This window comes from Ambystoma mexicanum, chromosome 4p (assembly GCF_040938575.1).
Source record: "Ambystoma mexicanum isolate Mex_15411 chromosome 4p, UKY_AmexF1_1, whole genome shotgun sequence".
NCBI classification, from domain to species: domain Eukaryota; kingdom Metazoa; phylum Chordata; class Amphibia; order Caudata; family Ambystomatidae; genus Ambystoma; species Ambystoma mexicanum.
The window spans coordinates 1,278,558,680-1,278,579,675 of NC_090927.1; the positions used below are offsets into that span (position 1 = coordinate 1,278,558,680).

At 54.1% G+C, this 20,996-nt stretch overlaps 1 protein-coding gene across 3 annotated transcripts in view; it reads left to right on the plus strand.

Moving 5' to 3' along the window:
* The first annotated feature begins 19,164 nt into the window (after nt 1–19,164).
* The window catches only part of LOC138453801 (zinc finger protein 2-like), a 292,098-nt gene continuing 290,266 nt past the window's right edge, over nt 19,165–20,996 (plus strand). For 2 of the 3 annotated variants that reach the window (XM_069606969.1, XM_069606971.1), the window contains exon 1: nt 19,173–19,408. In XM_069606969.1, coding sequence (XP_069463070.1) covers nt 19,385–19,408 — 24 coding nt within the window. In that variant the 5' untranslated portion in view covers nt 19,173–19,384. Of the gene's footprint in view, nt 19,409–20,996 lie in introns of all 3 variants that reach the window. The other variant, XM_069606970.1, reaches the window with a different exon arrangement.

The following is a 20,996-nucleotide window of genomic DNA, read 5'->3' on the forward strand; positions in this document are numbered from 1 at the left end:
CAAAGGAAACCTACAAAAAATCCTTACAAAAATGCAACTATATACAAAAAGTGGAGCTGTGTCCGTCGACTCCAAATCATAAGAATAAACAAATGAAACCTAAAACTAAAGAACTATATACAAAGGCGGCGGGCAAGTCCAGCGGCTCACTCCGTAGTGTTCCGGGCCAGGGCATCATCAAACTCCTCGTCTATGTCCCAGAGGCGGTCCTGTTCCATGGCCCCGAGGGTCCGCAGGGACGACGCCATCTGCTCCTCCAACCCCCTGCGGATTGCCTCGAGGCACTCGGCCCGCCTTAGGGCCCTCCGCATGGAGTTCTCCGCCCTGACCATCGTGAGCCGCTCCTCTTCCGCCCGCCGCCGCTCCGCACCTATCTGCTGGCCCAACCGCAGCCACACGGAAGACACTTCCTGTCCTGGGTCCTCCTGCCCTCCGGCCGATGCCTGCCCCTCCGATGTTGATGGCCCCGAGCCATGATGCCTCCCACGTTGACTCTGCTGCTGCCTCCGACGCAACTGCCTCTGCCAGCACGACGGCATCCAGGCTGATGGAATCCACCGACGCCGTCGTGCACGTGCCCTGCCTGATGATGCCCGCACATCCTCCATCTGCTGGGGTACAGTTGCTGTGGTGTCCACCCCTGCTTGACCTCCGACTCCCGACTGTGGCAGGGATGGGATCCCCACCGAGCTGGCTGCATAGGTCAGGGCAGGTCCACAGGGGGCCCTGGTGGCATCTGGGCCGGAAGACGGCAAGGAGAACGACCGGCGTATAGCCTCCACAGAGGAGGAGAGGGCCGCCAGATTGGCCGACACATGCAGGAAACCCCCGAACATGGAAGATCCCAATTGGGCCACGTCGGCACGGTGCTCTTCGTGATGATGTGCGTGCTCCTCCCGGGAAGCACGCACGTCATCACGAATTGCACCCGCGGGCATCGCAACCCCAATCAGGACCTTCTCCATACGGACACGGGTCCCCTCGTCCGCAGGTGGAGGGGAGTCAGGTGACATGGACATCCCCTCTACCTGCGGACGGGCCTGGGACGGGGCATCCCTGCTGGTGCATGGTGGTGCACTCACAGGGTCAGGGACAGCGACATGCACAGGCCCCTCCACGGTGACCTGTGCTGCCTCCTGGCCCTGGACTGCACCACTTGCACCAGCAGGGATGCCCCCACCAGGCCCCATGTGTGCCCCTGTGGCGGCCTCCTCCTCCTCTGTGGAAACCACCAACCTGGATGGCTCCTCACCGTCTTCCACCGTAGCAGGCCCCTGTGGGGGCTCACCCACCCCTTCCGCTGCAGCCGTGGCGGCATCCCCGCCGCCTTGCTCCACAGCGCCGTCTCCGCCCTCTTCTTCACTAGCCGCTGCGTAGAGGGAGACAAAGAACACAAGCATCAGGGTACTGTACAATGGTCCCCTAGACAGGAAGCAATAGCAGATGAGTACCACTGTCAAAGTACACTTCCATCATGTCCCTCCACAACACATGGGTCATTCCAGGCAAAACACACACAGTAACAGGCATGGTGCATGCCATGGACATTTCCATACATGTCCAATGGACTCTTGAAACATACAATGATATGGAACTCTCATGGGTCATGCCTATCACATGCACACACTTCACCTCAGTCACATCCATCTGGCCCCATACACCCCAAACACAGCGGATACAAGGGTAACTAGGCTGCATCAGTGAATCTGTGCATTGTCACACACATGTGTCATGCATCCATGGCATGCACAAGTCACAGACACGCAGGTCAGGCACACAGACATGGCTACCATATATGTACCTGGCATCAGCACCCATCCCTCACCCCCACCCATGTCCAGGAACAGAGACTGGCATGCTCTCATGTTTAAAATCTGCATAGGGCTCCCCATGTGGCATTTAAACACATGCAACAACCATGTGATTCACACATCACTGGTCGCACATGCATTACCATGATGTCCCTGCACACATACATGCATACATGGCCTATGTCACACATACAGGCAAGTATCAGAGAACCAGCACACCGCAACATGCCCTGTCTCACACAGCAATGCTTGGACACTTACCGCTCAACTCCAGACGGGTCTCCCTCTCAAGGATCTGGGCGTGGAGCGCTGGGCGTACGCGTTCCAGGACCCTCATCTGGATGGAACTCATGCGGCCCCGGCCCCCCTCCACGAGGCGCCGGGCCTTCACGAGGGTCCTGGACCTCAAGTCCTCCCAGCGCTTCTTGATCTTCTGGACGTCGCGGGTTGCCACCCCCTCCGCGTGGATGGCAACCACACAGTCGGCCCAGATCCTCTCCCGTCCTTCCTTGCTGGCGCGGGACGATCCAAAGAGGGCATCATACTGCCCCAGGACATGCTCCACCAGGACACCAACTTCGGTGGCAGTGAAGCTGGTGCCCCTCTGACCTGGGGTTGCCACTGGTGCCAGATGTGGAAGTGCCCGACGTGGCAACCCCAGAGGCAGGTGTGGGTGGGCAACTGGGTCCTGGGGCTGGGCTGTGGAGCGATGTAATCCCAGTCGGGAGTCTTCAGTTCCAGCAGGGGTGGACACAGCAACTGGACCCCTGTAGATGGCTGATGTGCAGGCACCAAATGGCAGGGCACGGTGGCAGCAGGCAGGCAGGCAGGCAGGCAGCAGCAGATGGCACATGGGAGGCTGCTCGGGGCACTGGGGGGCAGTAATTCGGCCTTCTGGGCAGGAGCGTGGTCTTCCGTGTGTTTTCGCGTGGCCAGCTTGATACGGAGTGATTTGGCACGTGAAAATCCTGCACGTCAGCGTGAAATTCGAGGAAAGGCCCTTAGCGCGTAAGCGCGTCAGCACGCATACGCGATTCTATTGGACCAAAGGCCCTCAGCGCGTAAGCGCGTCTGTGACGTGACCCGCACGGGTGTTTCCCACACAGCACGTGATGACGGAGCACACATGGAAAGACTGCACGTCAGAATGTCATCGCGTGTAATTGGACAGCATGTCAGAGTGTCATCGCGTGTAATTGGACAAAAGTGCGCGTACACGCGATTGGCCTATGTACGTGTATTTCAGGGGTGCGCGGCCACTTACACACTCAAGTACGTCAGCGCACCTGTATCCCGGGGTGCGCGGGAATTTCCACACGCTATTGGACTGGGTACTGGATTTCAGGGGTGCGCGGGTCACACGCTCGCCTACAACACGTGCAACGCATAAATTAGCGCGCTAACAAAATAACAAGCTCAGACCCAGGATGAACATAACATTCCTAGCAGCAGTGGCTGTGGGCTACCAAAGGAGGAGGAGGAGGATAGTCAGGGCCAGAATATTCACACCCAGAACCAGCCTTTTCGGGATGCCTGATGACCAGGTGTATGGGAGGTACAGGTTTCCACCACACATAATACTGGACCTGGTGAGTGAGTGGGAGGATGACCTCACATCACCCACCCTGTGCTCCCAAGCACTCAGCCCCCTGGAGAAGGTCCTCAATGTACTGCACTTCTTAGCCACTGGATCATTTCAGCGGACAAGTGCCATAGTGGGTGGGGTATCACAGGCCACCCAGTCACGCTGCCTACACCAGGTCTTGAACATCATCACTGCACGCCCATCAGTCCGCAGGCACATATACCTGCCCAGAACACCTGCAGAAAGGCATGCTGCCGCCCTGGATTTTTACGGTGTGGCACGATTCCCCAAAGTGCTAGGTGCCATCGACTGCACCCATGTGGCTCTACGTCCCCCCAGGGCATCAGAGCACATCTATAGGAACCGCAAGCACTGGCATTCCATCAACGTGCAGGTAGTATGTAATGCCAAGGGAATCATCACCTCAGTATATGCCAACTATCCCGGATTCACCCACGACAGCTTCATTTACCGAATGTCCACCCTAAGCCGGGACCTAGAAGCTGGGCGGCATGGCGATACATGGCTGCTTGGTGAGCATGAATGCCACTGCACATGCATGCATGTCAGATACTGAGCAAGGTCACAACCCCACCAATGATACCAATCACCACCTCCACAGGGGACAGTGCCTACCCTCTCAGCCCCCACATGATGACGCCAATTCGGAACCCCACCACGCCACCCGAGGTAAGATATAACACAGCCCACATTACAACCCGGGGCTTAGTGGAGCGCACATTCGGAGTGCTAAAGTCACGCTTTCGCTCCCTTGACCGTTCTGGCGGGCAGCTGTTATACGCTCCCCCAGTAGTGTGCAGGATCATAGTGGCAGCATGTGTCTTGCACAACGTTGCAACACGCCGGGGCCTGGCCGTGGACATGGTGGTGGCCCCACATCCCCAACCACATGCACAGCCGCTGCGCATGGGAGGGGAAAGGGCACGGGGGAGGCAGCCCGTACACAGCTAGTGGCTAATTACTTCACATAGAAATCACACCCCTGTGGAGTGCACACTGCCCTGGCACATTCCATCTGACAATCAATGATGACTCAACCTGACACTGATCCTGAATGTCTGGAGACTCAACCGTGAAAACCATATCAGCCTGAGATTGTTCACCTGGAAGTGTTACAATGTGTGCATCCCTACCCACACAGACACCACCAAGGCAGTTTTGTGAAGAAACACATTCAAGCAGCTAAAATGAATACCCACTTGCAAAATGCAACAAGAGGACAGTGCCATGTCAGCCAACCCATCCCCAGCACCGCCACACGACACACCGTGCCATGTCATGCTATTTGCAGGTAAACAAAGTAATCCCCACAACATGACAAAAGTGTCACAATGTACAGTGTCCCTACTTGAAACTTGCAACACCTGAAATGCTCACAGTAATGCAGGACCAACAACAAACTTGAGCAGGTACTACCATTAACATGACATCACAAATGTAATAAATTAGTAGTCTCACCACCTGGAAATGCCTGCATTCCCACCACTTCCAACTGTACAGTGTTGGCGCCATGTAGAGTTGTAGGTGCACTGCTGCCAACATGGACCCCATCTCCAAACTAGAGGGCCTTGTGTAGACATGAGGAAGGGACCTGCAAATTGGGAGGTAGACACAGATGATGAGTTACACATCAATGCAACATGCAGTGTACAACACAACAGCAATATGCACTAGGAATGTATACACAGTATTGACTAGACTACCCACACATGTAGTGGGAGTCCAATGTCACCATGTACGTCAATGTCACTTGGGCACACCCTTTGCAAGCCCATGGAAACGGGAAGCAGGAGGGGTGTGTGTGACTCAAACCCAAGCATCTGAACCAAATACATGACAAGCCTGCATGTGCCCAGCCACAATGCAGCGTATGCCCACAGGAACCATGGAAGGCAACAAATTGTCCCAAAAAAATTGGGAAAAATAAAAATAAAAATAAAAATAAAAATAAAAAAAAATAAAAAATGGCCATTGATGGGCCCGGGGGGGTTGGGGAGGCCACCCAGGAGGTCCGAGGACAGGGTGCACACCAAACCCACCTGTGTGGATCCTGGGAAAAAAAAACACCTCCATGGGCTCATGGCCCACACGGCTACCCTATTGTGGGAGTATCACTGCTGTCGCTATTATCACCCTGTGCAGCTGCATCCGGAGGTGGTTGCACTATGGGAGGCAGCCCACGCAAGGCCCTAGTCTGCTCCTCCCTGGCTGCAAGCATGCGGGTGTGGTAGGTCTCGTTCTGGAGGATGAGTGTGCGGAGGTCCACATGCAACAACTCACGGGATGCCCGGACCTCCGCCCTCGTGCCTGCATCTCAGCTGAGAGCGTACGGGTGAGACGCTCCAGCTGCTGTTCTGTCCTTTGGTGTGTTGAAGCCTCAAGCTCAACAAGAGTCGTCCTGAGGTGAAGGAGCTCCTGCCTCAGGGCTTCCCTGTGGCCCTGGGACTCTATGGAGATGGCCTCCTGCAGAGTCGCCAGTGCCGCCCGCCTGTCCCTGTTGGACGCCAACATGTCCTCCCTGTGTGACTGGCAGATGGAGTCGGTTGCCTGCTGTAGTCGCTCCATCAGCCTTTCAGGGGGGACAATGGAAGTGGCCACCCTATCCATGGCCTGAGCCATCATCTCGGATGATGCTGCCTGTTGGGTTGCCATACCGTAAATGGATTGCTCCCATGCGGTATTGCCAGGTGGCGTACGGCCACCACGTCGGCGGGCACCACACCTGTCTGCGGCAAGGCGAACTGCGCCTTGCTGTGCCGGCACTGCCTGAGGCTGCAGGACTGCATTCCCCCTCTGACCTGCTGGCCCAGGAACAGGATCAGATGTCGCGGAGTGTGACCCTGCATCCGTAACCACCAAAGGCGTAGCTGCCAACACTGACATCCCCATTGAGGGTTCTGACCCTGGTGCAGGTGGGTGGGACAGAACAGAATCCCTCCCTGGAACACTCACCTGCGACGGCACGTAGGTCTCATCATCCGAATCAACACCTGAGCACAGCTCGGGGGAGGTGCAGCCAGAGACACCCCTTGAGAGCACGACCTGCAGCACTTGTGGGTTCTCACCCACCACCACACCACGTCCCTCACTGGTGGTTGGTCGGCCCTCGGACCCCTCCTGGGTCTGCACCATCTCCACAACCCCAGCAGTATCAGGTGCGTCTTCCCCTGCAAAGACATAAAAACAAAGAAATGGAAACAGGCATTAGCACCATGGCACACAATGAGGGCTGAGAAGCAAGAGAACCAGTACTTGATTGACACATGTCCCACATGACTAAAACCCTCCCATGCATGCACCCTCACTGCATATGAAGGGCAGGAAAATGGCACACACTGATGACACCAAGATGGAAGATGAACACATTTTCTGCATGCTGCCTGGCAGTGGCATCACAGATTGGCCTGTGATTGCCAGGTGAAACACACATGCCATCACACAGATGGCATGTACCATTGCTATTGAGTGAAGATGGAGAGGAGGGCAGCACCTATTCATTCAGTCAGTCCAGTTCCCGCATGTAATAGCTTTTCTAATTCAAACAGGTCAGATTTTTCACCTGGAGCTGCCAGTCCAAAATGGTCCAATTGCACAGGGACATGTGTGAGCAAATGATATCCAGGTAACAAAGTCACTCCACTTTACCATAGCCATGTCAGACATGTGACTAGAGGACTGAGAAATGCCTAGTAAAAGTGGTGGAATGCAAACAATCTGCCTGAATGAACAGAGAAAAATAAGCAACAATGTTGTGGCAAGGTGACACTTCAAGGGCAACTGGCGTGCTGTTGGGCTAGATGTCTACTGTTGGCAGAAGGGATACTGCTATGGCCAAATGCAGCTGCGCAGGATGTATTGCATGAAGCACATGGCTGACCCATACGACTCAGGCGCACACACTCTCACCTGGCACACAAACAGAAGCCCTCACACACACACCATGCACATGGATGACACACACATGCATGTGCACTCACCGGACAATGCCTCGTAATCAGGCAGATCTCCCACGCCTTGGATCTGTTCCTCCGTGACGTAGGTCCCAGCGACTGACTCATGTGGAGTGAGTTCCATGTCCACTACTGGAGACCCACCTCCAGTCACTAGAGTTGCGGCATGACTTGAGGCCAGCTTATTCTTTGCCCTGCGCTTTAGGTCATTCCAGCGCTTATAGCAATCATTGGCTGTGCGCCTCACGATTCCAAGGGCACTTACGATGTCCGCAACGGTCTGCCAGTGTGCCTGGCGTTGTGCAGGTGTGGTCTTGGATCCTGCAACAATGACCATCTCGTTATCATGTCCGGACACATAATCGACAAGTGCATTCAGTTCGTCATCCGTGAAGCTGGGCTTCCTCGACGGGCCGGACTGTGTAGCCGTGTCTGGGGCATCAGCCTGTGCCGGACGAGCACTCTTCCTCTTCCGCTTGGAAGGTGGTGGTGATCCTGAGTGTCCTGCGCCGCTCTGGACACTAGGGGCAGGAGCCCTGGTGGACTCTGTATCAGGAGTGTGGGATTGCACACTCAGCATGGGAGTTGGTGCAGGCATTGGCTCAAGTGTAATGGTGTCAGGGGGAATGTCAGCAGGATGGACTAGGACCGACACTGTCCTGGCTGGGTGTGTGAGAGCTGGGGTGGATGGAGCTGCAGCTGCCCCTGCAGCCTCTCCGCCCTGCCTACTTGGGGCAGCAGATGACCTTGCTGCCCCAGATGCACGTGGCATGATGACATCAACGTGCACCAGCGCACGTGTCATAGGCCTGCTGACCTGGAAGTCAGCCATGGAGTCAGCCAGGTCTGGTGCCACAATGGGCTGGTCCAACAAGGGCTGAGCATGGATGGTGTCAGCCACATCAGCCTCAACGGGAGGGGGGGGATTATGGGTGCCCTTGACTGGTCCTCCACACATGGGGGGACAGGCTCACCCTGCAAGTAACGACCACGTCCCCTACCGGATCCACCACGGCCACCACTTGTGGCTCTTCCACCTTTGCCACCCTTACGGAATCCTCGCCTCCCAGCCATGGCACTGATGTTAATGTGCGTATGGGAGTGGCTGTAAACTATTGTCCTGGGCAATTGGGGGTCAAAGGGGTTGGGTACCAGATGGTAATTGTACCTAGTGCTCTAGCAAGGCTGAATGTAACCCCTGGGGAAAGATGACGGGTCACGCTACGCACAGGAGGCCCAAAAAAGGGAGATGACGTGCACGCAACCCCTCCTAGACCACGTGTGCAGAAAGTAAAACCTGCACTACGCTGTGGCACCCAGTAACACAAGAATGAACGTATGCGTGTCACACGCAGCCTAGAATGACCTCTGAAGGGGTAGGCTACACACGGGGCAAGCACAGATGTTAGATACGTGCGTGACTCACCGTCTGCCAGGTAAAAGACCGTGAAAAAGGAGCGCGTTTGGTTGGCAACACCCCCGCCAAAAGAAGATTTGTACGCTGTCTGAGGAGACAGGACAACAGTAGAAGGGAACACTGTTTGAGGGAACAGGCCCAGGTAAACCAGTAAAAGAGAAAAAGCTGTCAGAGGTAACAGGGAGTACGAACTTGAAACGCCGTGAAGTAAATTGCGTGTGAAACGACAAGAAGTACAGAATTCACCCACTCGCTCTCCACGAAAAGCACGTACAAGGAAATGGTGTTCTACACGTACCTTTTATGCAGGCCCACACGTCCAGCGTCACTTACGCGGCGTGTACGCGCTAGGGCCATTTCCACCAATTACACGCTTTGTCACTTCTGCGTGTAGGGCCATTTCCACCAATTACACGCTTTGTCACTTCTGCGTGTAGGTCCATTTCCACCAATTACACGCTTTGTCACTTCTGCGTGTAGGTCCATTTTCACCAATTACACGCTTTGTCACTGCCGCGTGTACGCGCTAGGCCCATTCCCACCAATTACACGCTTTGACACTCGGACGTGTCTTTCATTTTTTTCACATGCAACATTTTCCAACGTGTGCCCAATTCAACGTGCACGTGACTTCGTAGACGCGCATACGCTGGCGACGCGTTTACGCGCTAAGGGCCTTTCCTCGAATTACACGCAGATGTGTTGGATTTTCACGTGCCCAATCACTCTGTATCAAGCTGGCCACGCGTTCACACACGGAAGACCACGCTCCTGCCCAGAAGGCCAAATTACTGCCCCCCAGAGCCCTGAGCACGCTCCCACCTGCCATCTGCTGCTGCCTGACTGCCTGCTGTCCACGTGCCCTGCCATTTGCTGCCTGCACATCAGCCAGGGGTGCTGTTGCTGTGACCACCCCTGCTGGAACCGAAGACTCCCGACTGATTTTCCATCGCCCCACAGCCCAGCCCCAGGACCCAGTTACCCACCCTCTCCTGCCTCTGGGGTTGCCATGTCGGGCACTGCAACATCTGGCACCAGTGGCAACCCCCGGCCAAGGAGGCAGAGGGGCACCAGCTTCACTGCCACCGAAGTTGGTGTCCTGGTGGAGCATGTCCTGGGGCAGTATGATGCCCTCTTCGGAAGGTTGCGCGCCGACAAGGAAGGACGGACTCGGAACTGGATGGACATCGTGACTGCCATCAACGCGGAGGAGGTGGCGGTCCGCGACTACGAACGTGTCAGGAAGCGCTGGGAGGACTTCAGGTCCAGGACCCTCAACAAGGCCCGGCGCCTCCTGAAGGCAGCGGATGCTAAGGGGCGCCGGGGCCACTTGTCGGAAGATCAGATGAGGGTCCTGGAACGCATATCCCCAGCACTCCACATCCAGGTCCTTGAGAAGCAGACCCGTCTGGAGTCGAGCGGTAAGTGTACATGCATACTGATTGTAAGCTGTGCGTTTGGTGGTGTGCCAGGAGTGTGCAGGTTGAACATGTATTTTTATGTGGCCAAGTAGGGGGGGTGTACAGGGCCGTGAGGGTGACACATGCGAGGGGTCTCATGTGTGACACATGGATGGTGCTTGTGTGTGTGGGCTTGCATGGCACAGGATGTGGAGGAATGATTGTCAGGTGTGACATGGATGTCGATCAAAACACTGCGACAGTTGGCGGAGGTGTACACATGCATGCAAGTTTGGTGTTGTGTGTGCATGTGTAGTGTACTCCCTATGTTGCATGTGATGTGTGGATGACCTTTGGCTGCTCATGCTGTTGTATGTGAATGGATGGTGCTGGCTGTTGCATTATGGCTGTGGTATGGCTCATGTGTGCAAGTTGAAATGACATGTGTGTTGGGGATTGTGATGCCATGTCTGAGGTTTACCAATGCCACTCATGTATAACTGTCATGTGTGTATGAGTCCATTTTACAGTGCCCTGATGCATGTGTTTTCTTTCTCCCTGTCTGCAGCGTCAACTGATGAAGAGGGCGGAGAAGGTGCTGTGGAGCACAGCGGCAGGGGTCGCACCACCAGCCAGAGACGCAAGGCCCGGATCCCCTCCCAGGTTGTGATCTCGTCGGGGAGTGAGGAGTCCGGTGCCGCGTCCCAGGCCGCAGTTGCCGAGGGGAGGTCCAAGAGGCGGAGGTTGGAGTTGGACTCCTCGGCAGCAGAAGGGGCAGCTGGGACCCCACAGGGCCCAACGGGGGAAGATGGCACGGAGTCATCCAGGTTGGTGGGGGGTTTGGTGGAGGAGGAGGCCGTGCAAGCGACAGTGGCGGGGTCTGGAGGTGGGGATTCCACTGGTGCTAGTGGTGCAGTGCAGGATCAGGGACAGGAGGCAACACAGGCCGTCGCGGAGGTGCCTGTGTGCAATCCTGTCTCTGCTCCTGTCACTGCATCATCTTGCACCAGCGGGGATGCCTACCTCCAGACCCGTTCTCAGGGAGAGGATTGGCTTACGACACCTGGCCTTCCACTCCCTGCGGATGTGGCTATCCTGCACCAGGTTCTGCCTGTCCAGGGTGGGGTGGCGTTGCGTCAACGGGCCATGCGAGCTGACCTGCAGTCTTTTCATGATGAGTCTGCACGTCTTCTCGCATGGCTCGTTGACCGCGTTGACCCACTGGGACAGCTCACCAGGGCTGGATTCCTCCATTTCCTGGACCTTGTTCCGACCCCCTTCTCCACAGAACCCCCTATGCCCCAGTCGTCCTCCATGCCATCTTCCCACCCATGTGTCACCTGGGTGCCCTGTGGAGCTGCCTCCCACCGTGCGGCCAGGCTGGTGGACAACAGATCCCTGCCACAGTCGGGAGTCGGACGTCCAGCAGGGGTGGCCACGTCAACGACTGCAACCCAGCTGGAGGAGGATGTGCAGGCACCATCGGACAGGGCACATGGACAGCAGCAGCTGCAGCAGCAGGAGGCTGTAGGTGGGAGCCACGATAGCTCGGGGCCTTCAACATCGGAGGGGCAGGCATCGGCCGGAGGGCAGGAGGACCCTGGACGGGAAGTGTCTTCCGTGTGGCAACGGTTGGGCTACGCCATAGATGCGGAGCGGCGGCAGGCAGAAGAGGCGCGGCTCACGATGGTCAGGGCGGAGAACTCCATGCGGAGGGCCCTGAGGCGGGCCGAGTGCCTCGAGGCAATCCGCAGGGAGTTGGAGGTGAACATGTCGGGATCCCTGCGGACCCTCGGGGCCATGGAACAGGACCGCCTCCGGGACATAGACGAGGAGTTCCATGATGCCCTGGCCCAGGAACACCACTAAGTGAGCCGCTGGACTGGCCCGCCGCCATTGTATATAGTTATTTAGTGATAGGTTTCCTTTGCAGTTTATTTTTCTTTGGAGTCGACGGACACTGCTCCACCTTTTGTATATAGTTCCATTTTAGATAGGTTTTTTGGTAGGTTTCATTTCTTCTTTTGGGATGATGGACCCTGAATACTTTGTACATAGTTGGACTTTGGATTTGGATATTTTTTTAACTATGAATATTTTTTGCCATGGAGCAATGGTTTTATATTTCTTTTTTACCTTCATTTACTTTTCATGGACTTGAACTTTGGAAGATATTTTTCCGTATTGTCATTTATTGATTTCATTTTGAAAAGAGACAGCCTGCTTGATTTTTTAATTATTTTACTTGTGTATTTTGGTTGATTTTGATAGCCATTGCTGTTGTTTTTAATACATTATTTTTATTTTTTCATTCTTCAATGTGTGGTTTCATCTCATTGTTTTCATGCATGTCATGATATGGGTTTTCAGGTTCCCTTGCAACCATTGTGTGTGTGTGAGACACATGTGTTGATTTACATTGTTTCCATTGGAGTAGTATCATGGGCACATGTAATACTTGGTTGTGTCTTTGGGCTGTGGTGGCTGGCCATGAGGCACATGCTTGAGGATTGTCAGGGCCTGTGGGCAGGGGGACATGAGTGGGGGCCTGGTGGAGGCTGCCCCTGGTGGCGGGGGGGTGGGGGTGGTGGTAGACATGAGTGGGGGCCTGATGGAGGGTGCCCCTGGTGGCTGGGGGGTGGGGGTGGTGGGAGACATGAGTGGGGGCCTGGTGGAGGCTGCCCCTGGTGGCTGGGGGGTGGGGGTGGTGGGAGACATGAGTGGGGGCCTGGTGGAGGCTGCCCCTGGTGGCTGGGGGGTGGGGGTGGTGGGAGACATGAGTGGGGGCCTGGTGGAGGGTGCCCCTGCACTGCTGGGGGGTGGGGGTGGTGGGAGACATGAGTGGGGGCCTGGTGGAGGGTGCCCCTGGTGGCTGGGGGGTGGGGGTGGTGGGAGACATGAGTGGGGGCCTGGTGGAGGGTGCCCCTGGTGGCTGGGGGGTGGGGGTGGTGGGAGACATGAGTGGGGGCCTGGTGGAGGCTGCCCCTGGTGGCTGGGGGTGGGGGTGGTGGGAGACATGAGTGGGGGCCTGGTGGAGGGTGCCCCTGCACTGCTGGGGGGTGGGGGTGGTGGGAGACATGAGTGGGGGCCTGGTGGAGGGTGCCCCTGGTGGCTGGGGGGTGGGGGTGGTGGGAGACATGAGTGGGGGCCTGGTGGAGGCTGCCCCTGCACTGCTGGGGGGTGGGGGTGGTGGGAGACATGAGTGGGGGCCTGGTGGAGGGTGCCCCTGGTGGCTGGGGGTGGGGGTGGTGGGAGACATGAGTGGGGGCCTGGTGGAGGCTGCCCCTGGTGGCTGGGGGGTGGGGGTGGTGGTAGACATGAGTGGGGGCCTGGTGGAGGGTGCCCCTGCACTGCTGGGGGTGGGGGTGGTGGGAGACATGGGTGGGGGCCTGGTGGAGGGTGCCCCTGGTGGCTGGGGGGTGGGGGTGGTGGTAGACATGAGTGGGGGCCTGGTGGAGGCTACCCCTGCACTGCTGGGGGATGGGGGGGTGGGAGACATGAGTGGGGGCCTGGTGGAGGGTGCCCCTGCACTGCTGGGGGGTGGGGGTGGTGGGAGACATGAGTGGGGGCCTGGTGGGGGGTGCCCCTGGTGGCTGGGGGGTGGGGGTGGTGGTAGACATGAGTGGGGGCCTGGTGGAGGCTGCCCCTGCACTGCTGGGGGTTGGGGGTGGTGGGAGACATGAGTGGGGGCCTGGTGGAGGGTGCCCCTGGTGGCTGGGGGTGGGGGTGGTGGGATACATGGGTGGGGGCCTGGTGGAGGGTGCCCCTGGTGGCTGGGGGGTGGGGGGGTGGTAGACATGAGTGGGGGCCTGGTGGAGGCTGCCCCTGCACTGCTGGGGGGTGGGGGTGGTGGGAGACATGAGTGGGGGCCTGGTGGAGGGTGCCCCTGGTGGCTGGGGGTGGTGGTAGACATGAGTGGGGGCCTGGTGGAGGCTGCCCCTGCACTGCTGGGGGGTGGGGGTGGTGGTAGACATGAGTGGGGGCCTGGTGGAGGCTGCCCCTGGTGGCTGGGGGGTGGGGGTGGTGGGAGACATGAGTGGGGGCCTGGTGGAGGCTGCCCCTGCACTGCTGGGGGGTGGGGGTGGTGGGAGACATGAGTGGGGGCCTGGTGGAGGGTGCCCCTTGTGGCTGGGGGGTGGGGGTGGTGGGAGACATGAGTGGGGGCCTGGTGGAGGGTGCCCCTGGTGGCTGGGGGGTGGGGGTGGTGGGAGACATGAGTGGGGGCCTGGTGGAGGCTGCCCCTGCACTGCTGGGGGGTGGGGGTGGTGGGAGACATGAGTGGGGGCCTGGTGGAGGGTGCCCCTGGTGGCTGGGGGGTGGGGGTGGTGGGAGACATGAGTGGGGGCCTGGTGGAGGGTGCCCCTGCACTGCTGGGGGGTGGGGGTGGTGGGAGACATGAGTGGGGGCCTGGTGGAGGGTGCCCCTGGTGGCTGGGGGGTGGGGGTGGTGGTAGACATGAGTGGGGGCCTGGTGGAGGCTGCCCCTGCACTGCTGGGGGGTGGGGTGGTGGGAGACATGAGTGGGGGCCTGGTGGAGGGTGCCCCTGCACTGCTGGGGGGTGGGGGTGGTGGGAGACATGAGTGGGGGCCTGGTGGAGGGTGCCCCTGCACTGCTGGGGGGTGGGGGTGGTGGGAGACATGGGTGGGGGCCTGGTGGAGACTGCCCCTGCACTGCTGGGGGGTGGGGGTGCAGGGGGACATGAGCAGGTGTGCAGGGTAGTCCCCTGTTTTGTGGGCTGCCTGCAGGGGCCATGGAGGGTGTACAGGGAACACCTGTGAGGACCCACCCAGCCTAATCGCGTGTGTAACTTCCCACGCACCCCTGTAATACACGTACCAAGCCAAATCGCGTGTGATAATTCCCGCGCACCCCTGTAATACACGTACCTGGCCAAATCGCATGTGAGAATTCCCGCGCACCCCTGTAATACACGTACCCAGCCGAATCGCGTGTAAAACTTCCCGTGTACCCCTGTAATACACGTACCCAGCCAAATCGCGTGTGATAATTCCCGCGTACCCCTGTGATACACGTGCCCTGGCTAATCGCGTGTAAAACTTCACGCGTACCCCTGTAATACACGTACCCTGGCCAATCGCGTGTTAAACTTCCCGCATACCCCTGTAATACACGTACCCTGGCTAATCGCGTGTATAACTTCACACGTACCCCTGATATGCACGTTACCCGCTTTGCGTTCCTTGTTTGGCAGCCCTGTAAACTGGTCCAGGGTTAGCGCAGCCCTTTGCGATGATTTTGCGATTTTGATGGCTTTTCCTTGCGCGAGGGCGTTCTTGGGGGCGTTACTGGCGCTGCTGCAGGGTTGCTGCGATACTCTGCGCCACGGCTGGTTTGGGAGCCTAAAATCCATGAATACGCTGTGCGCGGAAATCGGTTTTAGCGCACGTGCCTGGCGCAGACAATCGCACGCGGACACTCTGCGCCAGCCGCTTGCGACACTTTTCTGCGAAATTCTATGAATTACCCTGTAAATCCGTCCGCATGTCTGCAACTATTCAAAATAAAGTGTCCTAAGAACATCCCCCCTGTTCGCATTGTCCGCACTGAGAATATGTCCGTAGAACACATAGCCCGTCCGCCTGTCTGCAAAGTTGTGACGCACATTTAATTTGTTCAGAGATCTGAACACTGTCCGTAGAACACCCACATGCATGCGTATCACACCCTTGGGTCCTATGAACATTGCGCCTGTCTGTAACTGTCCGCCGCACGTGTGTCGCACTTTTAATTAGTTCAGGGACACGAGGGACACAAACACTGTCCGTACAACACCCGCACACATGCATACACCCGACCCCGCGCATTTGGTGTCCTACCGACACCCGTCCCATTCGCGAACATGTCTGCGACGTGCAGGTCCGAATTGCCTGAAACTCCATCGACAGAGAGCCCTTCAAGGCTAACTTCTTCCCTTGAATTTGGTGGGAACGACCAACTCGTAAACCATCTGGACACCGTCCCCAACCTGGTCGATTTTTCTTCAGAGTGCTGTTGTAAACCGGATAGCCAGAGGGAAGGAAACCAGCTCGTGGACTTTAAGGCACTCACACCTTAAACCGACGTTTTGCCAAGCTTGTAGCCTCTTCCCTGAGCAGTGCAGGAACCTCCCGACGTCCTCCTTCTTGTCCCCACGACTGAAGCTCAGGAACAGCGAGATCTGTAGAAACTGCCAGGAACAACTGCCTCAGCTACAGCTTTTCTTCACTTACAAGGTGCTGTACAAGTGCGGTGCAGAACTCTGTTCGGTCGCGAAGAATGTTTGTGAAACTTTCCCGACTTTGAAGGCTTGTCCTTCCCTAAACCAACATCTAACTTTTCAACAGACCAAATCTTGTAAGATCTGTGGCAAAGACTTAACCGTTTACTACCAGAACTGTGCTTTACTATACAAGACTCGGAATCATTGACTTTGGCCCAGGCCTATTGAATTGAATTGCTAACTGTAGTAAACTGAAACCCTTTGCCCTGCTTATGAACACATTTGTGCTGTTGATTCTTATAACCTTGTCTTTTTACACCTTTTTAAAGTATCTGAAGTGCCATTTTGCTCCCACTTCAGGGGAGCTGAACTTGTTCAGAAACTGATTGGTTGTGTATTGTAGTATATTAGATTGTGATATTGAGCTGCTCTTACTAGAGAAATGTTTTCCAAATGACTGTGTAAATAAATGTATATTCTTTTACCAAGAAACCTTGAGTAAGTGTTTATTTGAATCACTGTATTTGTTGGTCCTTTGTGTAACCTGTTCTACTGCTCACTTTACTCTTGAGAGAAGTCTGGCTGCTCAGCCACTGCTACCACATTACTGTGTTGTGCAGGCTTGTATCAAAGGTGAAATTGTACTGACACTTGTAGTCTTAATTGTGTGTAGTGTTCCCAAAGGGTTTTTCATAAAAAGGTAGCAGGCAGTCCTCTCCAGAACGAACATGGCATGATAACCTGTTCTGAGATGAGAGTTTGCAGCACACACTTTTTGCTCACTGTACCTTTCACAGATGAGACATAACCATTTGCATATCAGTCTTTGTCCCGCCCACATGGGCAGTCCAGCACCGAAATGCTATGGCAATTCCTCTCTGAACAAAAGTACCAACAGCAACCCCATACACGTGTTTCAGCCTTGTTGGGCCTCATCAGTGAGGTAAAGATGTGCCTCTCTGAGCACAGTGAGCAGGGAGTCCACGTCTGGTTGCCCCCAGTTAACTCAGGGTAACCCCAAGTTCCTTGCAAATATTTCAAAAAAGGTAGCAGGCGCTCATCTCCAAAACGAACATGGCATGATAACCTGTTCTGAGATGCGACTTTGCAGCACACTCTTTTTGCTCACTGTACCTTTTACAGAGGGGAAATAACCATTTACATATCGGTCATTGTCCCGCCCACATGGGCAGTCCAGCACCAAAATGCTATGGCAATTCCTCTCTGAACAAGAGTACCAACAGCAACCCCATACACGTGTTTCAGCCTGCTACCTTTTTTGTGTTCCTAAAGGGTACTGCATATGATTCTGCCTAACACTGTTTATAAAAGCACACACGCATTTTACAACTCCTCATCACTTCACTTGAAGGGCGTTCAAACTCAAAGCACTTTGAGGCCATAGTAATGGCAGTAGGCACTATACAAATACAATATAACATAACATAACTTGTAAATCCATGGTAAACTCACGGGATCAAGTCACGGTAACCGATTTCAGCAGTATTTTGGAGTTGGAGTGAGACTCTATGGGCCTCATTACAAGTACAGCAGTGCGGTAAACATCGGCAGTAATGGGCAGTAATTCTGCTACCCCCCACATTTTGCAACAGCCGTACTACAGGTTTGGCTGTGAGGTGGAGGATTTTCCTCCAGCAAAAAGCTGGAGCGAAATCCGCCACCATACCTCCAAAAAACAATCAAAATAGGCAGAATTAATGCCTGTGGTAATTCTGCCAAAATCCCCATGAATCCCCCTTGAATCCACACTGCCTACCACCATTTGCAATCCCGGGTTACCAAGTACCTTAAATACGGTTTGGCAGTTTTCTGGCAGATTTACTGCCAAACTTGCAAAGGAGGGCCTATGTGTCAGGCAAAAAGGCTGTCTCTGTAAAGACTGTACTGATAGTTGTTTACAGGATAGGAAATGGGCCAAAACAGCTCCTGCAACCGGGGTGCTGCTATCCCCTCAAGCCACCCCACCGCAGGGGAGACTGAATGCAGAAACAGTCAAAGCCTCAAATGATGTTTAGCAGCTGTCCAAAAAGGTATACATGTCTTGCAATTTAATTAATGAAAAGAGCAGAGTCCAACTTCCATTTGTTCAAAAGGGCTTGTTGCTGAATCACTATGAGACGTTTCAAATTTGAAACTGTGGGTTATTCTTAGGTTCCCATAATGCTTAGTGCTTTTATGCAAATTCACGGGCGTGTGTACTATGAAGAGATACCTCATTATGAGTTTCGCGGTATCTCACCTGTAAATCGGCTGAGGCACCACCATACGGACTGACCAATCCGCTATTTGGTCTGGCGGAATTAGAAACGGATTATAGGTGACAGTACGGCAGTGTTAGTCCCCATTTATGGAATCCAAGGACTCATGGGGATTTCGGCAGAATTATCGCCAGTGATAATTCTGCAGAAATTGACATTTTTGGTGGTATGGTGGCAGCGGAATTACCTGCAGCATTTTGCGGTTTTTCCTCCACCTTAATACCAACCCCATAGTTCTGCGGTGCCACCTTTTAGTATAGGAGACATACCATTATTAGTTAAATGTTTTCCGTAATAAAAAGATGCTCATGAATCTTTCAAAAGTATCTATTTTTGAAGGACAATAAAATGCCATCTTGCATCCATATGCCTTCATTAGGCTTCAGCAGATCACGAAGCTACTGTCTCACCCCTCGGAGCAAGCGCACAATAGTAGTATGTACTGTTCTGCGCAAGTCTTAACAGTCGGGGGTAGTGTCTCACATAATCAATGCGAATGTCTTTCCTGTGAGCGTGCTCTGTTACTCCTGAGCTACGTTTCTGTCTTCTGTTTTTCAACGCTTGTTCATCGCTGGCCGTTACATCCGAATTTATTTAGAAACAGAAACTTTCTATCTCTGCTCTTAAATCGCTTAATAACTGGACTGTTTTGAGTTTTCCCCCCTTCGACCGGTGTACAGCTGTAAACCTTTAACTAGAATATGTCCCAGCAGAATTCTGACAGCGTGAGTAAAGAAGTTACAATATTTTGTATTTGGATCGGCATCGTTTCTGTGTGGAAATTGTTACCCAAATAGAGAGCATATGGTTTCTTTACATCAACTTGTGTTCATTTGTATTTATTTGGTTTTGTTAAACTCTTGGGCTTGGGGACGTCAATTAGCGGAACCCTGACAGGGCAGGCGATGCAGGGAAGAAACGGAGAGGCCATCATTTTCATTGCACAAATGCCTGCGAGTTTGCGTTCCTTTTTACAGTGCTTAAAGAAACTTTATTTAATTGAAAAAGCCTCATCTGCCAGTCACTGTAACGTAACGTCCTGCTTCTTTATTTCGAGAATTTAACCAAATTTCATAAAAGTTAAAACAACATGGGGAGAAGAAAATATGATAAAGCATTCCGTAAACAATCATATACATGAATAATAAGTGATGGGATTCCAAGCTATATTTAAACAATGTAACCCGAAGGGAGGGGGGAGTGGGGACTGGGGGGCATTACTGGTGAGCTAATCGCGCGAGCTTTAACCTGAGCGTGGAATTACCTCACCAGTAATGCACCCGCTCCAAGCATTAGTACCCTGGGGTAACAACTTTCTTCTTATTTGCAATGCATGCCCAATAAAGCGGTAAACAGGGCAGAGTATTTGTCCTCTAGTGCAATAATAAAGCAGAGCATTGTTTCTGCCTGCCTAATCCCCCAGTTCCTGAGGAGAAGAAATGCATATTTTCCTCTTAAATTTTACATAAAGCTGTCCAAACAGCAGGAAATTAAGTAAATCTTTTGCTGAGTGGCCACCCCATAAACACAAGGGGGAAATCCCTCAAGTTTTGAGGGCCAAGACTTGGGCACACTTTCGGCAAAAATGCCTGGTTTAGTTCAATCAGAATCAAAAAAACGTTACACAGAGTGCAATGTTTTAGTCAAAGGTAAGTGTTAAAGAACACAGTGATTTCATAATCAATTAAACATAATAAGGATTAAAGCTGATTTCATTCATAAGCATAAAGATTATCACGATTTGCACAGCATGGGCGTCATTTCATAGACCTTTTTGGAGAGCGTGCTTGAATATAATACGTTGAAGAATCACATTCAAAGTTAGATAACTAGTACGGACAGATATCTTTGTTTTTTTATTTTTTATTGTTTTTTTTATTTTAAACTTATTTTTGGTGGCAGAGGTTCACATTAGGCACATACATCAAGGCAACAAATGTGCATGACAAACATATTATGGAGCAACACATTGATCACAGTACATTAATCACAGCAATGTCAAAAGAGCTTCACATGAGAGGAGAGTAAATAGGAGTTCATGATACAGGAGTGGTCCCAGATGGAGTAGGGGACGAGCCGGACCCGGGCGTACTCTCACTTTGATTATTAAGATACATACTGAATTCAACCCAGATGTTCTTGGGGCGGGAGTGGCCAGGGAGCATGGTCAGGTATTCTTCCTCACAGTTTTGCGACCAAGTGAGCAAGCAGAGCCATTTCTGAATGACCGGGGGAGGGGCTTTTCCAGCTCTGGAGTATGCATTTTTTGGCTATCATACAAACTATGTTCAGAAATTTAGCCAACCGTCTAGT